Source organism: Budorcas taxicolor, chromosome 9 (assembly GCF_023091745.1).
Source record: "Budorcas taxicolor isolate Tak-1 chromosome 9, Takin1.1, whole genome shotgun sequence".
NCBI classification, from domain to species: domain Eukaryota; kingdom Metazoa; phylum Chordata; class Mammalia; order Artiodactyla; family Bovidae; genus Budorcas; species Budorcas taxicolor.
The window spans coordinates 26,036,946-26,057,699 of NC_068918.1; the positions used below are offsets into that span (position 1 = coordinate 26,036,946).

The 20,754-nt window shown below is 38.1% G+C and overlaps 1 protein-coding gene across 1 annotated transcript in view; it reads right to left on the reverse strand.

Annotated features, from left to right (window-relative positions):
• Positions 1-5,425: 5,425 nt before the first annotated feature.
• Positions 5,426-20,754, reverse strand: part of NT5DC1 (5'-nucleotidase domain containing 1) — a 116,234-nt gene continuing 100,905 nt past the window's right edge. The window contains exons 8-12 of the mRNA XM_052645909.1: positions 19,437-19,534; positions 17,824-17,942; positions 16,628-16,780; positions 13,472-13,640; positions 5,426-5,757 (exon numbers count right to left, since the gene is read on the reverse strand). Coding sequence (XP_052501869.1) covers positions 5,642-5,757; positions 13,472-13,640; positions 16,628-16,780; positions 17,824-17,942; positions 19,437-19,534 — 655 coding nt within the window. The 3' untranslated portion in view covers positions 5,426-5,641. The remainder of the gene's footprint in view (positions 5,758-13,471; positions 13,641-16,627; positions 16,781-17,823; positions 17,943-19,436; positions 19,535-20,754) is intronic.

The following is a 20,754-nucleotide window of genomic DNA, read 5'->3' on the forward strand; positions in this document are numbered from 1 at the left end:
TCCATTTCTTTGCATTGCCTTTTGTTTTTATTCCTCTGTTCTGGAACCAAAAGTCTTAGATCTCCAAACCAGTTGACTTTCTCTCATCCTTTTATCCAAGGAAGCATGACCATTGTGGTCTGCTCTGGCCACATTACCCTTTGAGTACTTCATAATTTTCTTGGTCCCTATATTAATTAACAATATTATTGGGCATCCTTATCTATTTTTCTGGATGTTTAGCTTAGGCCAGATACCGGCAAGGTTTTCTCTGACCTTCCTTATTCAGGCGGGCTCTTCCACATCACTCCAGCTGCTGCTTTTGCTTCTGCTTTCTCATACAGTACATGAGTACATCAGTAGTTTTCATCATTAAAAACAATCCCCTCAAAATGACCAGTATTCCTAATTTTGAGTTGCTGGTCTCATAGAGTTACAATTTAAGCCTAAGCCTTCAATATCTGATTTTGCATCAGATACACATTCCTTGGTTTGACAGTCCAGAAATCTAACAGCAGGTACTTAGATTACTGTTCTTAGATTACTGTCATAATTCTGAAAGTTTTACTATTCCCTTTTAAGTAGTTGAGAAAACAGCTCAGAAAATTCAACTAAATTACCTAAGATGCAAATCACAAACAAATTGCTTGATTTGAAGCTAGGGTACCTTCCACTGTATCACAGACATCTGTATTAAATTAAGCATAAAACAAAACCCTATTATGTGAGTATTAAATGGAAGGTTATTCTTAATGCATTCATGATGGTCTTTGAAGAGATTTGAAGTGATAATTAAGATTCCATAGATTAAAACACTTCTGAACTTACATATGTAACATGATGTTTGGTGCATAAATGAAATTAACAGTTCACTTCATCAAAGGGAATAAGTGCAACAAAACAACAAAAAATTTTAAAAATTGTGTATTTAATTTCTGCTGTATAGCAATGTGATTCAGTTATATATACACACGCATTTTTTATATTCTTTCCATTATGGTTTATCACAGGATATTGAATGTCGTTCCTTGTGAATAGTAAGACTTTGTTGCTAATTCATTCTGTATATAATAATTTGCAACCCCACATCCCCATCTCTTGGCAATTGTAGTTCTGTTTTCTATGTGGGTTTTGTAGATGTTCATCTATCGTGTTTTAGATTCCACATATAAGTAGTATCATATGATAGTTGTCTCTGATTTGCTTCATTTAGGATGATAATCTCTGGTTGCATCCGTGTTGATGCAAATGGCATTATTTATGACTGAGTAGTATTCCATTGTGTGATATATACACACCCTATCGTCTTTATTCTTTCGTCTGTTGATGGGTGCTTAGGTTATTTTCATGTCTTGGATATTGTAAATAGTGTTGCTGTGAACACAGGGGTGTGTGCATCTTTTTGAATTATAGTTTTGTCCAGATACATGCCTAGAAGTAGGATTGCTGTATCATACGGCAATTTAGTTTTTTTTGAGGAATCCCCATACCGTTTACTGTAGTGGCTGCACCAGCTTACATTCCTGCCAACAGTGTCAGAGGGTTCCCTTTTCTCTACACTCTCCAGCGTTTGTTTGTAGACTTTAATGACGACCATTCCTACCAATGTGAAGTAATAATTCATTGTAGTTTCGATTTGCATTTCTCTAATAATTACCAACGTTGAGCATTTTTTCATGTGCCTCTTGATCATCTGTATTTCTTTGGGAAAACGTCTATCTAGTGCTGCCTATTTTTCGATTGGGTTGGGTTTTTGTGTTGGAACTATTTGTGCATTTTGGAAAGTAAGTCTTTGCCAGTCTCATCATTTGCAAATATTTTTCCCATTCTGTAGAATTGTGTTTTTGTTTTGCTTATGATTTCCTTTGCTGTGCAAAAGCTTGTATGTTTGATTAGGTCCCATTTGCTTTTATTTCCATTTCCTTAGAACGACCCAAGAAAAAATTGGTATGATTTATGTCAGAATGTTTTGCCTGTATTCTTTTAGTTTTATTGTGTCATATGTTTGTCCTTTTGAGGGTGTCTGGTGTGAAGAGGGTGTATTCTAACTTCCTTGATTACATGTGGCTATCTAACTTTCCCATCAACCCTTGCTGAAGAGACTATTTTTTTGCCCATTGTGTATTCCTGTCTCCTTTGTCCAAGATTTATTGACCTCAGATGTGTAGATTCCTGGGCTTATATTCTGTTCCACTGCTCCATGTGTGCCACAATGCTACAAAGCTACTGTAATCAAAACAACAGCATAAATAGTGTGACAGCATGCTGTTTTGATTACAGAAGCTTTGCAGTATTGTCTGACATCTGGGAGGCTTATGCCTCCTGCTTTGTTTTTATTCAGGATTGCTTTGGCAAGTCTGGGTCTTTTATGGTTCCATATAAACTTTAGGATTATTCTAGTTCTCTGGAAAGTGTCATGAGTAACTTGACAGGGATCACATTAAATCTGTAGATTGCTTTGGGTAGTATGACCCTTTTAAGAATATTCTTTCAACCCAAGAGCATGGGATGTATTTCCATTTCTGTGAATTGTCAACTTTCTTAATGTTTTATAACTCTCAGCTTACCTTTCACCTTGTTAGATTTATTCATAGGTTTTTGTTTTTTTGATGTGATTTTAAAGGGGACTGTTTACATTCCCTTTGTTAGTGTAAAGAAATGCAACCAATTTCTATATGTTAACCTTGTAGCTTGATACTTCGCTGAATTAGTTTATCAGCTCCTATAGTTTTTGTGTGGGGTCTTTAGGGTTTCCAGTATATAGCAGTCGAATATATATAGAAGACTCTAGTAATAGAGTCATCTGTATGTAATGAGTTTTACTTCTTCAGTACCAATTTGAAAACATTTTCTTGTCTGATTACTGTTCCTAGGACTTCCAATACTGTGTTGAATAGAAATGGTGAGTGGGCATCCTTGCCTGATTCCAGATTTCAGTGGGAAAGCTTTTGGTTTTTCACATTATATTGGTTTTGATTTTGTAGTAAGTAGCTTTTATGATGTTGCGATATGTCCCCTCTATATCCACTTTATTAAAGAATTTTTATCATGAGTGGATGCTGAATTTTATCAAATGCTTTTTCTGCATCTGTTAAGATGATCATGTGGTTTTTGTCTTTTGTTGATGTGGTATATCATATTGATTGTTTTATATACATTGAACCATCCTTGTGACCCTAGGATGAATCCAACTTGGCTGAAGCATATGATCTTTTTTCTGTTGTTGGATTCGGTTTGCTAATATTTTGTTGAGAATTTTTGCATCTATATTCATCAAAGATATTGTCTTGTAATTTTCATTTTTGGTAGTGTCTTTGTCTGTTTTTGGTATTGGGTGATGGTGGCTTCATAGGCCTGTGTGCTAATATTAAACTTAAGTCCTCTGTCCATTTACACAATTTTCTTGCCTTTTTACTTCATGTAACTCTATTATCAAATATACAGCTTTTCTTCTCTAATATCGTCTTTAAAAATTTTGATGATTATTTTTCTGGCACTTTTTAGAAACAAATAATAATTTAAAAAGTTTAAATACAATTCAACAGAAGATCATTCATTAGAAGCACTGACTGCTCTGCTAGTAAAGTGGGTGGAAACTTGGATATAAACTTTAATTTCCTCTTTTGACAAGATGGAAAAAACGGAAAGGTGGTAACTTGTTCAGATTTCTTAGGTAGGTACTGATAAGACGAGCACCAGAACTTCTGACTTGAATGAATTTCTTCCGCTCCTCAGTGGCTAAAAGAATGAAATTAACTTATTTGGAGGTTCTTATTTTTCATATTAACAATAGTTTAGAAGTATTTAAAGATGTATTATTCTTTGTCATTGACAAAATAAACATGCATAAGGAAAAATAGCTTTATTTTTAAAAGAAATCAAAGGTCTACATGAAAGTATACATGAAAACAGCATCTTTCACTTGAGCCCTAAGCTTGATTGTGCATGCTCTTTATTATATTCCAATGAGATTTTGGAAATCAATTTCAAAGCCATTAACATTTATTAACAGATATTGAAGAAAGCTACTGCCTTTGAGGGAAAAAAATTCAGTAACTGTTTACCTACCCTGAGATACTCAATCCCACAATATATTTGGGATTATTTGAGCATTTAAAAATTTAACAAAATATTTATCTTTTCATTGCATCTATCAACATGTTAAACTCTTGGCTACAAACCAAGTAAAATGATGGTGACCAGTGTTTTCTGATTCTGTCCATGATGGACAGAGTGAAACTACAGCATAAAGAGTAGCCGGGAATTTATACTGTAAACATTATCTGGGTCCAAACATCTTGCAACAAACCGCTACTAATATGGCTACATGTAGCACACAGAACACCCTGGACTGCAATACATCTATAAAACCTTTTAAAAATAATTCTTTTCAACCTCTTTTTTCATTATCACTGCCCTTTGCCCTAGAAGAAAAAAATACATTTAATAAATTTAGCTTTAAATTACACTTCTCCCTAATGAGAGAAATACTAAGGAATAAGATTTTATTGTGTAGAATACAGATATGGAGAACCATAATCCACTGCGTTGAGATTTTTTTACACCAAGAACCAATTTTTGCCCCACTGAGAATACACAACTTAAAGTGAATGAAAAGTGAAGTAGACATTAGGGAGGAAAATGAAGAAAACATTAGGGAGGGAAAAAAAAACCCCTAATGATTAACACTGGAGGCTGAAATAGTTGGCTTCTTCTATCATCCAGGTCCCATCATGGCTGTGAGGTCTCAGAAGACATCATGTCTATCTCCTTGTTTTGGAAATTAGGAAAATAGTATAAAATCTGATAGTTTGGAATAATAATTTAATCTTACTAGACTTGGTGTTTTTGACTATAAATTGAAACAACAGGTATAGACCAGTTATTCTCAATTTTGGCTGCATTTTCCTGGGACATATTAAAGTTGTCAATGTTCATCTGTACCCCCAGACCAATTAAACCATATCTGGAGGTTATAGTCTAGCCAGTGGTTCTTAAACTTTAGTGTGAGTCATACTGTAATTAAATGCAGATTGCTGGGTCACAGTCCCAGATTTTCTCATTCTATAGGTCTGGGATGGGGTGTGCAAATTTACACTTCTATCAAGTTTGCATGTGCTGCTATGCTAGTGGTTTGGGGACCACACTTTGAGGGCCACTGGTCTAGGTAAATGTGTAAATATGCATGCATATGCAAGAACACTGGAGTGGGTTGCCATTTCCTTCTCCAACGCATGAAAGTGAAAAGTGAAAGGGAACTCGCTCAGTCGTGTCCGACTCTTCATGACCCCATGGACTGCGGCCTACCAGGCTCCTCTTGTCCATGCGACTTTCCAGGCAAGAGGACTGGAGTAGGGTGCTGTTGCCTTTTCCATGTGTATATATAGCCCCAGGTAATTGTAATTTCAGAACTACTAGTATAGAAAATATTAATAAGATTCTCTTCAACTCTAAGATACTGAGATTTTAACATAACAAGTGTCGTTGGGTCAAGACAATCTCTATAGAAAGGAGCCCTATGGAAAACATACCAATTTCTTGGTCACGTTTCATTAATAATTTTGTTTCTATAAAGCATTTTACAGTAGTTTTTGAAAATTAACATTTTTACAGTACATTTGCTGCATATATGGTTTTTCACTCATTTTTTGGTAAAGATAGTTTATTTGGCTGTCAGTTTTCCAGCATTTGATAAGACCAATGGAGGGTTTGGATAATAGCCTGCTGTTTTTGAATTATTTGAAGAGAACCTTGTAAATTTGTAGTCCAGGGGTAATTCTGGAAAAAAAAAAAATTATTCTGCAGATCTCAGAAGGCCTTTTATAAATATAAACAAATCAATATTTGATAGTTATTTATAATAAAACATTTTTTAGAGTTTCATAATTTTAATATTTCCTTTGTCACCAGGATAGGTTGCACCTGGAATGAACAGTGTAGATGTCTTTTCCTATACAATGTACAGTAATATTTAAGTCAAATTACATTTAGAGATATTGCAAATTATATTCAGAGCTCTAACTAGTGAATAAACTCCTTTATTGATTCTCTACACAAAAGTAAATACACAAAATAGGAATACTCCTCTGATTTGTTTTTTAAATTTAAATATCTCTAAGGCTTTATCCAGAAACTTACGTAACTGGTAAATGAGAACTAATAATCTTCATGCATGTGTGCGTGCTAAGTTGCTTTAGTCATGTCTGACTCTTTGTGACCCTATGGGCCCTGGAGCCTGCCAGACTCTTCAGTCCATAGGATTCTCCAGGCAAGAATACTGGAGTGGGTTGCCAAGCTATCCTCCAGGGAATCTTCCCAACCCAGGGATCAAACCTGCGTCTCTTATGTCTCCTGCATTGGCAGGCAGGTTTTTTTAATCACTAGCTCCACTTGGGAAGGCAATAATCTTCATAGCCCTGAGTAGTAAGAGAGTTATGAACAATAATCTTTGAATGGTTAGCTAAATAATTCCAATATGCACAATATGGCAACTTTTTCATATGATAAGCATCGCACACACACACACAGCCACAAGAGGAATGGGTGGAGAGAACATAAAATTAATACTTTCTCGACTGTGGGACATTGTGACATTTTCATATAAATATCTCAAAAGCTAGCCTTCGGATATATTCTTCCTAAGTTTCTTCAAAGAACCATTACCAGAAATATTACAAGTGAAACATTAAGACCTAGGTCATGTAATAATTATTCATTCCACATGCAGATACTGGTTAGTAATCCTTATTTCACAAATTTTACAGGTTAAACATCATTTGGTAGTACTGAGTGTTCCGAAAATGATACTAAAATAAAAATTTTATTTTAAATGCCAGTGAGAATCATTAAGACCCAAACAGTTAAATCCTTATGAGGAAAAAACTAGTGCTGAAAATTGCGAAGAAGGAACACTGCCTTTCTGAGGTCAGAGAAAACTAAGATTACTATGAACAGAAAAACATTCAATATTTTTCAGTATTAATGAATTTCACTGGTCTTCACTGCTTCAAGTTAGCTGGAGTGTATCTTCAGCCATTAAAAAGTCTCATAAAAAAGCACTGGAAATAAAATTGATAAAACTGAGTTTCAAAAATAGTGCACCTGAGGTTCTGGATTTCTTGTAAGCCACCAAAATGATACAGGCTAAGAGCTGACCCAACTACCTCTTTCTCCGTCTTTACACTTCCTAAAGTCTATACACTTCCTAAAGTAAAGGTAGCTATTATTAAAAGGTTAAAATGATTACACTATCAAAATGCTTATAAAGCAAACACTGCAGTAATATATACTGCAAATTTTATAACATCTATAAAAACTGCTTCTAAGGAAATTCTGAAAGAGATGGGAATACCAGACCACCTGACCTGCCTCTTGAGAAACCTGTATGCAGGTCAGGAAGCAACAGTTAGAAGTGGACATGGAACAACAGACTGGTTCCAAACAGGAAAAGGAGTATGTCAAGGCTGTATATTGTCACCCTGCTTATTTAACTTCTATGCAGAGTACCTCATGAGAAACGCTGGGCTGGAGGAATCACAAGCTGGAATCAAGACTGCTGGGAGAAATATCAATAACTTCAGATATGCAGATGACACCACCCTTATGGCAGAAAGAGAAGAGGAACTAAAGAGCCTCTTGATGAAAGTGAAAGAGGAGAGTGAAAAAGCTTGCTTAAAGCTCAACCTTCAGAAAAATAGGATGATGGCATCTGGTCCCATCACTTCATGGCAAATAGATGGGGAAACAGTGGCTGACTTTAATTTTTCTGGGCTCAAAAATCACTGCAGATGGTGACTGCAGCCATAAAATTAAAAGACGCTTACTCCTTGGAAGGAAAGTGACCAACCTAGACAGCATATTAAAAAACAGAGACATTGCCAACAAAGGTCTGTCTAGTCAAGGCTATGGTTTTTCCAGTGGTCATGTATGGATGTGAGAGTTGGACTATAAAGAAAGCTGAGCACTGAAGAATTGATGCTTCTGAACTGTGATGTTGGAGAAGACTCTTGAGAGTCCCTTGGACTGCAAGGAGATCCAACCAGTCCATCCTAAAGGAGATCAGTCCTGGGTTTTCATTGGAAGGACTGATGTTGAAGCTGAAACTCCAATACTCTGGCCGCCACCTGATGCGAAGAGCTGACTCATTTGAAAAGACCCTGATGCTGGGAGGGATTGAGGGCAGGAGAGAAGGGGACGACAGAGGATGAGATGGTTGGATGGCATCACCGACTTGATGGACATGGGTTTGGGTGGACTCCGGGAGTTGGTGATACATAGGGAGGCCTGGCGTGCTGCGGTTCATGGGGTCATAAAAAGTCAGACATGACTGAGTGACTGAACTGTCTGAAGCATTTAAATGTCAATGAGAGAATCACATCTAACAGAATATGGACGAATAAAGAAACTTTCCCTGGTGACTCAGATGGCAAAGAATTCGCCTGCAATGCAAGAGACCTAGGTTCGATCCCTGGGTCAGGAAGATCCCCTGGAGGAGGGAATGGCTACCCACTCCAGTATTTTTGCCTGGAGAATTCCATGGATGGAGAAGCCTGGTGGGCTACAATCATCGGGTTGCAAAGAATCGGACATGACTAAGCATGCAAAGAAACATTACATGAATTCAGGAAGATTTCAAGTGACAATGGTGAGTATCAGGTTTTTCATTCCCTATCTCCTTTAAAACAAATTTTATTCTGTCTTCCAGGTAGCACAGGAAGCAGAAAGTCTACCAAGGTTAAGAAACTGGGTGTGGAATAGCCAAACTGAGGTCAGATGACTATGCTGTTAAAGAAGAGGATGTCCAGATTGGGGATTCACCAAGAGGGAGATATCTGCATCTGTCTTAGGAAAATCACTGTTGGGTGCTATTTGGAAGAAAAGACAATTGATAGACAACCAAATTCTTGTTTACCACAGTAATCTTCTATTAAACTGTACAATGAATACACTATCAACCACATTATCTAACAATTACATGAACTGAACCAAAATGAATATGCTTAAACAGTTAAGTTCAGTGTAAAACAGAAATACAACAACTCTTGCGACTTTTCTTTAAGATATTGCCAGGATAACATTTATATAAAGATTTTAAAAGCCATGACCATCATACTGTTTTTCTTTCAGCCATTTTTTTTTTTAACTTGGAGGCAGATTACACAGTACTATCCAAATTTACTGAATATGTTACTGAAATAATTTCAAGTTCTGTGAGAGGATTTCCTTATGAGAATGTGATCATAAGCATTGAGTGCTAAGTTAAAGAGAAACGAATACTTTGCTGTTTGAGGAAATGTCTTAGGCATCAAAATCAATACTGAATATAATATACCAACTCTCATTCTTTCCCCACAAAAAAATCTACTTTAGTTTTGTTTGACTACTGATGAGTCCAACTAAGTATTTTCTCCTAAAAAAAGTTAGAAGACAAAGGCTCTGCCAAGTTCTTTTTCATGGTGCTGAGGAAGAAAACTTTGGGAAAATGAAAATGAGAGACACACTGATGTTGTTCTTGATTGCTTCTTGAAGGAGAAGTGATTACCCTAGAAGACGGGATTATTTTCCCATTTTTTTGGAGAAATATTTAAATCCTAGAATGGAGAGTCATTTTTCTTTGAGTCTCACTCTTTCACAACCATATCCCACTGAACAGCTTTTAGAATAATTCAAGTACTTTAGAATAGTTCACTGACTTCCATTATCACAAAATCCTACTCTCACTATAAATTTGAGTCCCTTTGAAGGAAAGAAAGTGAAATATAAAAACTGAAAATGACAGTGTAATTCTGGGCCGGTCCCTCCCTTTACCATTAACATGGTACTGGAGAAGGGGGCGGCAGAGGAAGAGATGGTTAGATAGCAACACCCACTCAGTGGACATAAATCTGAGCAAACTCCAGATTAGTGCAAGAAAGGGAAGTCTGGCATGCTGCAGTCTATGAGGTCGCAAAGAGTCAGACACATCTTAGTGAATGAACGACAATAAACATGGTATTATTATCTCTTTTCATCTTTTGATATTCAAACTTTCTGCATCTAATATCTTATTAGAGATTATGATATGCATTTGTGGTTTGACAGCTCTCATTCTTTGCCTTATATGTTAGAACACTTTAACTCCAGCCACTCTAATATGAGATTTATATGCCCCTGGTGTCAGGTCTTAAACTTCTTTCCTTATTCAAACCTCATAGGATGAAAACAACTTGTTTCCAACTGTAAATATTCACATATTTACAGTTCCAATTTATTCACATATCCTTTTGTTGCTGTATATTCATTTATTCTTGTGTTTCTAGTCTTCCAATAGGGATCATTTTCACTTTTGCATGAGCAACAATACCCTTTAGTGTCTTCCATAGCGCAGGTCTTCTGGAGATACACTTCCTCCACTTCTGTCTGAAAGTGAAGTTGCTCAGTAGTGTCTGACTCTTTGCGACCCCATGGACTGTAGCCTACCAGCTCCTCCGTCCATGGGATTTTCCAGGCAAGAGTACTGGAGTGGTTTGCCATTTCCTTCTCCACGGGATCTTCCCGACCCAGGGATCGAACCCGGGTCTCCCGCATTGTGGGCAGATGCTTTACTGTCTAAGCCCCCAGAGAAGCTCCATTTCTGTCTATACATACTTTTTTTTTTTTTTTAATCATTTAATGATATTTTTACTGGGTATAGAATTCTATCAAGGGTGACAACCATTTTCTCCCAGTAATTTTTAAAGATATCACTCTACGGTCTTTTGGCTTTTCTCACTCTTTTGTTGAAGTACTCCTTTGAAATCAATGTCTTTATTCTCTGACTGCTTTTAGTATTTCTTAATTATTTGGTCTTTAGCAGTTAACTTTGGGATTTCCTTTTGTGTATTGTGTTTCAGTTCTTTGGGCTTCTTAAACTTTTGGCTTTTTTTTTTTTTCTCATCATTTTTGGAAAGTCTACAGCTACTACTTTTTAGCTTATTCTCTCATTGCCTAAGTTTCTAATGACAGGAATCTTACTCCTCATTCTATCTCCTGTGTCTCATAGTCCCTCTGCTTGTATCTCCCATGCTTTTTCCTCTTCAGGATTTACTGTGGATATTTTTTGGCTGATTTTCCAGGATACCAGTGCACTTTCCCTGTGGCTACTCTTCTGTTAAACCTATCCATTCAGTTCTTAATTTTGACTTTTAATAAGAATTTTCATTTTCCCAAGTTTTTATATATCTACCAAATTTCTCATTCCTTTCTTTTTTATCCTTGAAGTTGGTTACTTCTGTTAGTGTAGTCTTATATCCTTGCATACCTGGCTATTTTTTCATTATGTGCTGAACACTATATAAATTAAAAAAAAAAAATTTGAGTCCTCAAAGACTTTTATCTGCCTCAAAAGAAGAATGATTTAAAGTTGAGCTTCAAAGAGTACATAAAAAGGTAATGAGATGAAAGAAAATCTCAGTCACCAAAATCTCTATTAGAGAAAGCATTGTATTGGTCCTAAAGTAAGTATCTGAACTAACCATTATTAGTCAAAGGTAAAAACAACCCACAGGGTGTAGATGCATGCTCAAGACACAGGAATCACCTGCTAAGTTGTCCTGTATGACCAGGAAGTAAAGGATTTAAAGTTCTCTTTGAAAAGAGAAGGAGAAAGAGATCAGAGAAGGAAAATCCCACAAATGGCAAGAAAAAGAAGAACGAGAACAGATGTATTGGATGGTTAAACCGTAACCAAAAAAGGTTTAAATAAAATATATATATAAAAAAAGCTGAGTTTCAGTTCCTGTGAATGCCTGCTTCTAATGCATCCTTCAGGGTCTCGAGACGGACTGAGAGAGTCCACCCGGTCTACCCCTCCTTTGGCAGGTCTTACCCCACCCCCTCCACTTTCTACCCCTGTACATTCGTGAAACTACAAAAAAAGCCACTCACTTCTTTGGGTGCCCTCTCTTCAGTTAGCAAAGAGGAGGAAAAGCAGGCCCCAAAGTCAGCGTCACCCAACTGGGCCTCCTTAGCATCCTGTCCTTGTAACTTTCCCCTAGCTTTATCCTGTGACTCCAGGCTGATTTAAAAAAAAAAAAAGTGCAGCATTTGCAGTTGGTTCCAGCGGACAGGCAAGTCCTAATTACCTCAGCTGCCAAATCTATATGTTATCCAAGAGAAACCTACAAATGTCATGGGAAATTTTTCTTCTTTTAAAGAAAAAAATTTCACTGTTTGCAGATGACATGATACTATACATGGAAAACCCTAAAGAGAGTATCAGAAAATTACTAGAGCTAATCAGTGAATTTAGCAAAGTTGCAGAATACAAAATCAATACACAGAAATCACTTGCCTTTCTATATACTAACAATGAAAAAAATCAAAGAGAAATTAAGGAATCAATCCCATTCACCATTGCTACAAAAAGAATCAAATATCTAGGAATAAACTTACCTAAGGAGACAAAAGATCTGTACACAGAAAATTATAAGACACTAATGAAAGAAAGCAAAGATGACATAAACAGATGGAGAGATATTCCATGTTCCTGGGGAGGAAGAATCAATATTGTGAAAATGACTATACTACCAAATGCAATCTACAGATTCAATGCAATGCCTATCACATTGCCAACAGCATTTTTTCACAGAACTAGAACAAAAAATTTCACAATTCATATGGAAACACAAAAGACTCCGAATAGCCAAAGTCATCTTGAAAAAGAAGAATGGAGCTGGAGGAATCAATCTTCCTGATTTCAGATTATATTACAAAGCTACAGTCATCAAGACAGTATGGTACTGGCACAAAAACAGAAATATAGACCAATGGAACAAGATAGGAAGCCCAGAAATAAATCCATGCACCTATGGGTACCTTATTTTTGACAAAGGAGGCAAGAATATAAGAGGGGGCAAAGACAGCCTCTTCAATAAATGGGGCTGGGAAAACTGGACAGCTACATGTGAAAGAATGAAATTAGAATACTTCCTAACACCATACACAAAGATAAACTCAAAATGGATTAAAGACATAAATGTAAAACCAGAAACTAAAAACTTCTTAGAGGAAAAACATAGGCAGAACACTTGATGACATAAATCAAAGCAAGATCCTCTATGACTCACCTCCTAGAGCAATGGAAATAAAAACAAAAGTAAACAAGTGGGACCTGATTAAACTTAAAAGCTTTTGCACAGCAAAGGAAACTGTAAGCAAGGGGAAAAGACAACCCGTGGAATGGGAAAAAATAACAGCAAATGAAACAACTTCACTCTGTGTAATAGGTTCTAGGTTCATCTACATCATTAGAACTGACTCAAATGTGTTTCTTTATGGCTGAATAATATTCCTTTGTGTATATGTACCACAACTTCTTTATCCATTCATCTCTCGATGGACATCTAGGTTGCTTCCGTGTTCTAGCTATTGCAGTGCTGCAGTGAACACTGGGATACATGTGTCTTTTTCAATTTTAAAACTCTTCCTCAGTGTACAGTAACAGGTAAAGCTTCTTAAGTATTTTCCCTCTTACCTGCTATTGCTTCAATACTTGGAATTGCAATAGTGCTGTAAGCACTGATTCGCTTACAAGACCATGTATAAACCAAGGAATCTTCTCTATTTTCCAGTCTGGAAACTGAATCAATAAAAAAGGAGCCCCATTTTTTAGATGATGTATTTAGAGGCTTTGCCTTTGATCCCTGAAATAAGAAACAGAATAATGAAACTGATTAATTAGCATTCAACCACATTTTCCCCACCATTAAGTAAATCAAAATAGAAAAACTCTGCAGAAATTTCAGTTGTTCAGCCAGACCATATAAAAAGTAAAACAAAGCTCAGCAGTCCTTCAAGCGTTTCCCCAGTGGCTCAACAGTAAAGAGTCCAGCTGCCAATGCAGGAGACACAGGTTCGATCCCGGGGTCAGGAAGATCCCCTAAAGAAGGAAATGGCAACCCACTCCAGTACTCTCACCTGGGAAATCCCATGAACAGCAGCCTGGCGGACTACAGTCCATGGGGTTGCAGAACAGTCAGACACAACTAAATACCAAAGTACTCCTTTGAAGTACTCTCTTCTGGCTTTGCCTGGGAACGCCTTTCTCAGCCTTTGGGACCTGGTGTGGATGCCACCTAGGATGTTTCCCTTGACTTTCCACACTTAGGTGAGATTAGGTCTCCTCCTCCATTTTCTCACACTCTTGAGTTTATTCCTAATATAGTACTTTCAAACCATCTTGCAATTATCATACTATTTACTTTTTGCCCTGGACAGATTATGTACTATATAAGGTTAAGAACTATCTCATGTATTAGTGTATCGCTAGGGCCTAGTGCCTAGGACATAGCAGGCACAGAAAAAATGTAGACTAAATAAAAGATTCATTCAAGAAATACTTCTCAGTGTTTTATAGGTGTAGTATAAAATTAAGAATAAAAAAAATCCCATCACACCCATATAATTTGAATTATAAAATCTGTCATCCTTTCTGGATGAAAGTTTTGTTTTAGAGCATCAGAGAGTCCCAAATATGCCTTTAGACTCATGATTCTTTCTGCTGGAACTCAATTTGTGAAGCAAGATGAAAATACATGTTTTTCAGATGATGCTGTTTAGATGGTGTTTAGAAATCCCTTAGCAAGAATCTATTTGGATTTCACCAAACATACTAAAAGCAGTATGGAATACAAATATCTGTGCTACTGTGTATGCATTTAAGGTGCATTTAAATATAATTTCTCAAGGTGTAAAGAGAAGCTTATAGTGTAACTTCTTTATTTGGCTCATTGTCTTTGTCTAATGAGTCTAAGGAGAGATGACTCACATTGCACAAACTATATGTAGATAATGGTTCTGCCAACACTGAGTGGCAATCTGGGCTGCACGTTATTCCTCTGAGAAGAGGAAAGCAGACTTGTTTACCCTTTCTGGTTCAATGTATTACGGATGCCGTTACTGTCTAAATGTTCATGTCCTTCCAAAATTTGTATGTCGAAACTCTAATCCCCAAGATGATGTAATTATGAGGTGAGGCCTTGAAGAGGTACTTAAGTCATGAAGGTGAAGCTCTCATGAATGGGGTTAGTGTTCTTATAAAAGAGAGCCCAGAAAGCCCATTATGTAACGTTGTGTTTGTAATGAACTAGCAAGGAAAGGGGTCTATGGGAGAAGATGGAGCTACTGTTTACATAATGCTGAAGGAAACATTCCCACCGTGTCTTCACTTTCTTTTCATTGTCTGTGCATTCTCAACTCATTGTAAAGAAACCAAATTTCCTTATTTCTCTTTGAGGGCAACTTCCTCCACAATCCCTCAAGTTAGAGGGTCTACCTCCTGGAAGGTTATCTTAAAACTCTTAATTCAGTCCACAGAGCTATGCAGTTCACAGAGTTTCCAGTGTCACACTGAAGACTAAATGTTACTCAACAGAAACCTCGTAGAACCTGACTCCTTTATTCTCACATAGTAGTCTTTGTTCCTTAGAACACTTTTAGGTTTACAGTTAAGTAGGGCAGACAGTATGGAGACTTCTTAAATACGCTGCCTCTGCTGCTGCTGCTGCTGCCAAGTCGCTTCAGTCGTGTCCGACTCTGTGCGACCCCAGAGATGGCAGCCCACCAGGCTCCCCCGTCCCTGGGATTCTCCAGGCAAGAACACTGGAGTGGGTTGCCATTTCCTTCTCCAATGCAGGAAAGTGAAAAGTGAAAGTGAAGTTGCTCAGTTGTGTCCGATTCTTAGCGACCCCATGGACTGCAGCCTACCAGGCTCCTCCGTCCATGGGATTTTCCAGGCAAGAGTACTGGAGTGGGGTGCCACTGCCTTCTCCGATGTTGCCTCTGGTCCACCCCTAACACGATCTCTCCTCTTAGTAACATTTTGTATTAATTACTGTGTTATGTTTGTTACAACCGTGCTCCATTTATTCATCCCCTTCCCCTCTGAGCCCTGGGGCATTCACCGGTCTCTTCCCTGTCCCTACACGTCTGTCTTTTCCAGAATGTCATACAGCGGCGTACAGAATGGAGCCTTTCAGAATAGCTTCCTTCCCTTCTTTCCCCGTAACATGCACTTTAGGTTCCTCCATGTTTCTCCATGGCTTGATAGTTTCTATTATTTTTCGATTTGCTCTTTGGTTTTTGACTTTTTAGATTCTTCCACTGGAATGAATTTAGAAGAATGCATAGTGCATTTTAGTTTCTGATCTTTCTCTTTTTTTCTGCTTATTTTTGCTTCTATATTCTACTTTCCCTTCCTAGACTGATGACATACTTTACTTTTCTTTCCCTCCAAGTTCACCGGGGGTGGCTCGGGACTAAGGTTAAGGGAGCTACCAATTTTGGAAGTTAGACCCATGGAAAGAGAGCACGACGGCTTTCATGGCTAAGCCAAAGAGAGAGTGTAACTACAGCACGTCAGGATCTGGCTGCCTCGTCATCAGCCAAAGCACAGCTGTGGTGCCACAGCACTGAATGAAAGCAGGGAGCCCGGAAGACAGACAGATGGTCAACGGCTTTATCTCGGCATCATTTAAAAACTACCCACAGGATCAACTGCAGAGTTGAGAGGGCATGAATACCACAGTTAAGTGCCAACAGACTTCACTGCTCATGGCAGAAACAAGCACTTTTAAGATATGACAAACGTAAAGGTCTTTCTTCCAAGGAGAAAACGAAAGGAGACTCTTACCTCATATTTTCCTTTTTTCTCTTCAGGTTCTGATTCCTCAGGCTTCCCATCTTTGTCCCCTCGGAGCTCTTCGAGGATAAGGACTGTCTCCCAATTACTATAATGACAGGCTGGGAAAATATCTGAATGCATGCTGTCACCAAAGTAAACAACCTATAAGTCAGACAGCAAATTCTGTCTGAGACATGAGGATTGTGAAGGGGAGTGGTGGTCATTTTACAAAAGGCACAAGAAAATTCCTTAACAGCTCTCAGAGTAAGTCAAGTAAAAGCTGCATAAGCATCTTGTATTTCCTTGGGTAACTTCGCAAGTGACCACTGACTTGTTCCATTTGATTCACAGGGTGTCAGGTTTAAGAAATTACACAATTCATTTGCATGCAGAAGAAGAGCAGAAGATAAGTGAACTTAATTCAAATTTCTGAAATGAAAATGAAAGAGCCCAAATGGTTTACAGTTAAACCTGCCCCTGGAATTGAAGAGCTGGTGACATACTGGAGATGGCCTGTTATAGAGGATTAGACTAGCAAGAACACTCACAACAGAACCAATTTACCAAAGTTTATAGGCCCCACTCACATCTGCTGAAACAGAGTCTCTGAGAGTGGGTGGGGTGAGGCAGGTGGACTCCAGGAGCCTCCCCAGGTATTCTGAGGCAAAGCTTACAGACGAGGAAACTAGGTTAAGAGCACATGAGCTAGAACCTCCAAGTCAGAGGCCCCAGGGGGCTGTGACGGTGTGCGAGCCAGGGGACCGGGGCTCAGTGATGGACTGACCCATCCTTCTCACCGGGCTCGTGGCAAACATTTTTCAGAAGGAAGTGTCCTGCTATTAAAAATATACCAATGTCCAACATCAACAATATGACAGGATGTTAAAAGCTAATGTGTCTTTAGTCTGTAGTATAATCAGTTATTGCTGGTTTCACATATAAAAAGGTCCTTGATGGGCAGTTAGTAGGATAACATTCCTCAGGTAACCCACACACTATTCTAGGTCTGTGTTCCTGCTTGGAATATTTGCTTTTCTTTCTTAAAGGTTAAAATGTACATCAAAGGAAAGACTTATTTAAGCAGAAGAGGTAGGCAAGGAGCTTGGCAGATAGTTTTGCGGAATGCATTTAGAGTTACAGTTTTAGTTGACAAAGGTTTCTCTCTCCAAGTGGGCCACAAAGACTCCACCTCAATGAGAAAATACCTTGGGTTCAGGTTTGCCAGTCATTTTCTTCAGAAGTTCATAAAGGTGGACAGCATTCCCTTGGGAGTACCAGCCAGGTTTATCCAGAGATGGCAGCGCCTCCCGCTCCTCGTCATTCTCTGAGAACATAGGTAACAATCATACGTTTTCATCAAGTGATAGCACTCAGCTGGACAGATCACGGTTTGCGTGGCTGAAGGACATGTATAAGAAGGAACCACGTGGGGATGGCAGCTACCATTCAGCGATCACCTATACATCATGAGCACTTCGTTGACATAAAAAAATTCAGAGCAGTTTTAACTTCGCACAAAACAGAGAGGAAGGTACAGAGATATCCCATTTACCCTCTGCCCTCACAAAGGCACAGCCTCTCCCATTACTGGTGGTAATAAAATAGTCCAACATATAATAATGTAAGATGAATTTCTACACAACCTCAGTTATTTTGAACAAAAAATTCTAAAATCACAATTACAGATAATTAAAGCCACATCACAGCTAAAAGTCAAAAGATATTCAGGCCTATTTGGCTGACATTTCAGCAGCCATTTTTTAATTCTTTTATACAATCAAATGAAAACCCTACTATACTCTAAAGAATAGGTCAAAAATGAGCCATGTTTAGCCTAACATTAAGAGTCTAAGAAGACTCATCATATTCCTGGAGAAACATGGTGAAAATAAATTATTTCTCATGTCTGTCTATCTTTATTTAGTACAGACTGTCTTGCCACGTAAATAATGTGGGTTTGATGGCAACTGGAAAATGATTAACTTACACATTTATTTTTGAAAGCAAACCTACATTTGATATGTAGAGGCCCCCTGTGTAGGAACCATTGGGAAGGGAAGCTTTCTATTGCTCGATAAAAAAAAATAAACCTATAGAATCATGGTTTCTCAGATACTGGGACTCAATTATTAACAAAAAAGAGAAAATTTCTTCTTTATACGAAAACCAAAACAAAAAACTCACTTTACACAAATATACTCCTCCCCTTCCCTGTTTCCAGCCCCCAGACTGGAAGCTGCTCTGTAGGGTCCTATCCATGCAGGGCAATGTGGAGGGCTTAGAACCTTCGCAACTGGGAAGCTGTGGGACTGAGAAAACTATTAACTCCAGCAGCAGACAGCCAAGGTGGCGTATGAAAGCATCAGAGCTGAAGCAGAAGTATACAATCCAAGGGAACAAACTCAAGGAAGTTTCAAGCACCATCTTCATAAACCCAAATGCAATACTTACACATTTCTTCTCATGCTCTATGGGAAGCACCACCCTCCCTTTTTGTATCTCCATGACAACGGCTGACATCAGTCCCTTGCAACTGCCTCCCTGTGGGCACTCTAAGGTGGCCTCCCAGTTTACTCTGTGTCACCAGGCAGTCACTGCCACCTTGACAGGCAACATGGCATGTAAGTCCATCCCACGCATTCACCGACTTGCTTATGTGTTTGTAACCTCATGAAGGGAAAGGACACTTATCATCTCTTTAATTCCCTTCGTTGCATCTAACATGAAATTTTGCACATGGCTGTCAGCCAACAGGTTATTTATTAAGTGAATGAATAAATTTTAAACAGGAGAGGAAAGACACAAACTGTGAACTCACCAAGTGTCCGGAAAGGCCTCTGACTTGGTAAATGAGAGAAGAAGCCAGGCTTCAATGCATTTGTAATCACAATGTCAAAAAGATCTTCAAAATCATTCCTAAAAAGCAGTGACATTTTTCATAAGTTTATTTTCAGGAATTAGAAAAGGTCCATAAAAAACAGAACTTAATCTTTGCCTATTTGACCAGAGCTTCATTTCTCATTTTTTGATTAAGAAAAAAATAAGAAAGGGGATAGAAGGTGGTCGAGGACTAATTATCCAGACACCACACTGAAGCATACAATATAAGGGGAAAAAAAGCACATTAACTCATTAACTCTACGTGCTAAGCTGACTTTCTCACTATGGCAACAGTTATAAATTCGACAGTTTTAACATCTATGTATTCACACACTATGTTTTCAAATTTAGGGCCTGAAATTTGTTTGAATTTATTAGCATCAAGAGTTATTAATAATTTTGTGTATCTCATGGGTCTTACAGAAAGCCAGCAATGTACTGAGTCAGGAGACATCTTTCAGAGAGTGTTAAAAAATCAGGGTAGTCTTATAATATGGTTATTTTTAGATAATAACAAAAATGGTTTTTTAGTCTGTATTTAATACTATACTATGCCAAAGCCTTTGACTGTGTGGATCACAATAAACTGTGGAAAATTCTGAAAGAGATGGGAATACCAGACCACCTGACCTGCTTCTTGAGAAACCTATATGCAGGTCAGGAAGCAACAGTTAGAACTGGACATGGAACAACAGATGGGTTCCAAACAGGAAAAGGAGTACGTCAAGACTGTATATTGTCACGCTGCTTATTTAACTTATATGCAGAGTACATCATGAGAAACGCTGGGCTGGAAGAAGCACAAGCTGGAATCAAGATGGCTGGGAGAAATATCAATAACCTCAGATATGCAGATGACACCACCCTTAAGGGAGAAAGTGAAGAGAACTAAAAAGCCTCTTGATGAAAGTGAAAGAAGAGAGTGAAAAAGTTGGCTTAAAGCTCAACATTCAGAAAACGAAGATCATGGCATCTGGTCCCATCACTTCATAGGAAATAGATGGGGCAACAGTGGAAACAGTGTCAGACTATTTTTTGGGGCTCCAAAATCACGGCAGATGGTGATTGCAGCCATAAAATTAAAAGACGCTTACTCCTTGGAAGGAGGGCTGTGACCAACCTAGATAGCATATTCAAAAGCAGAGACATTACTTTGCCAAGAAAGATCCGTCTAGTCAAGGCTATGGTTTTCCCAGTGGTCATGTATGGATGTGAGAGTTGGACTGTGAAGAAAGCTGAGCACCAAAGAATTGACG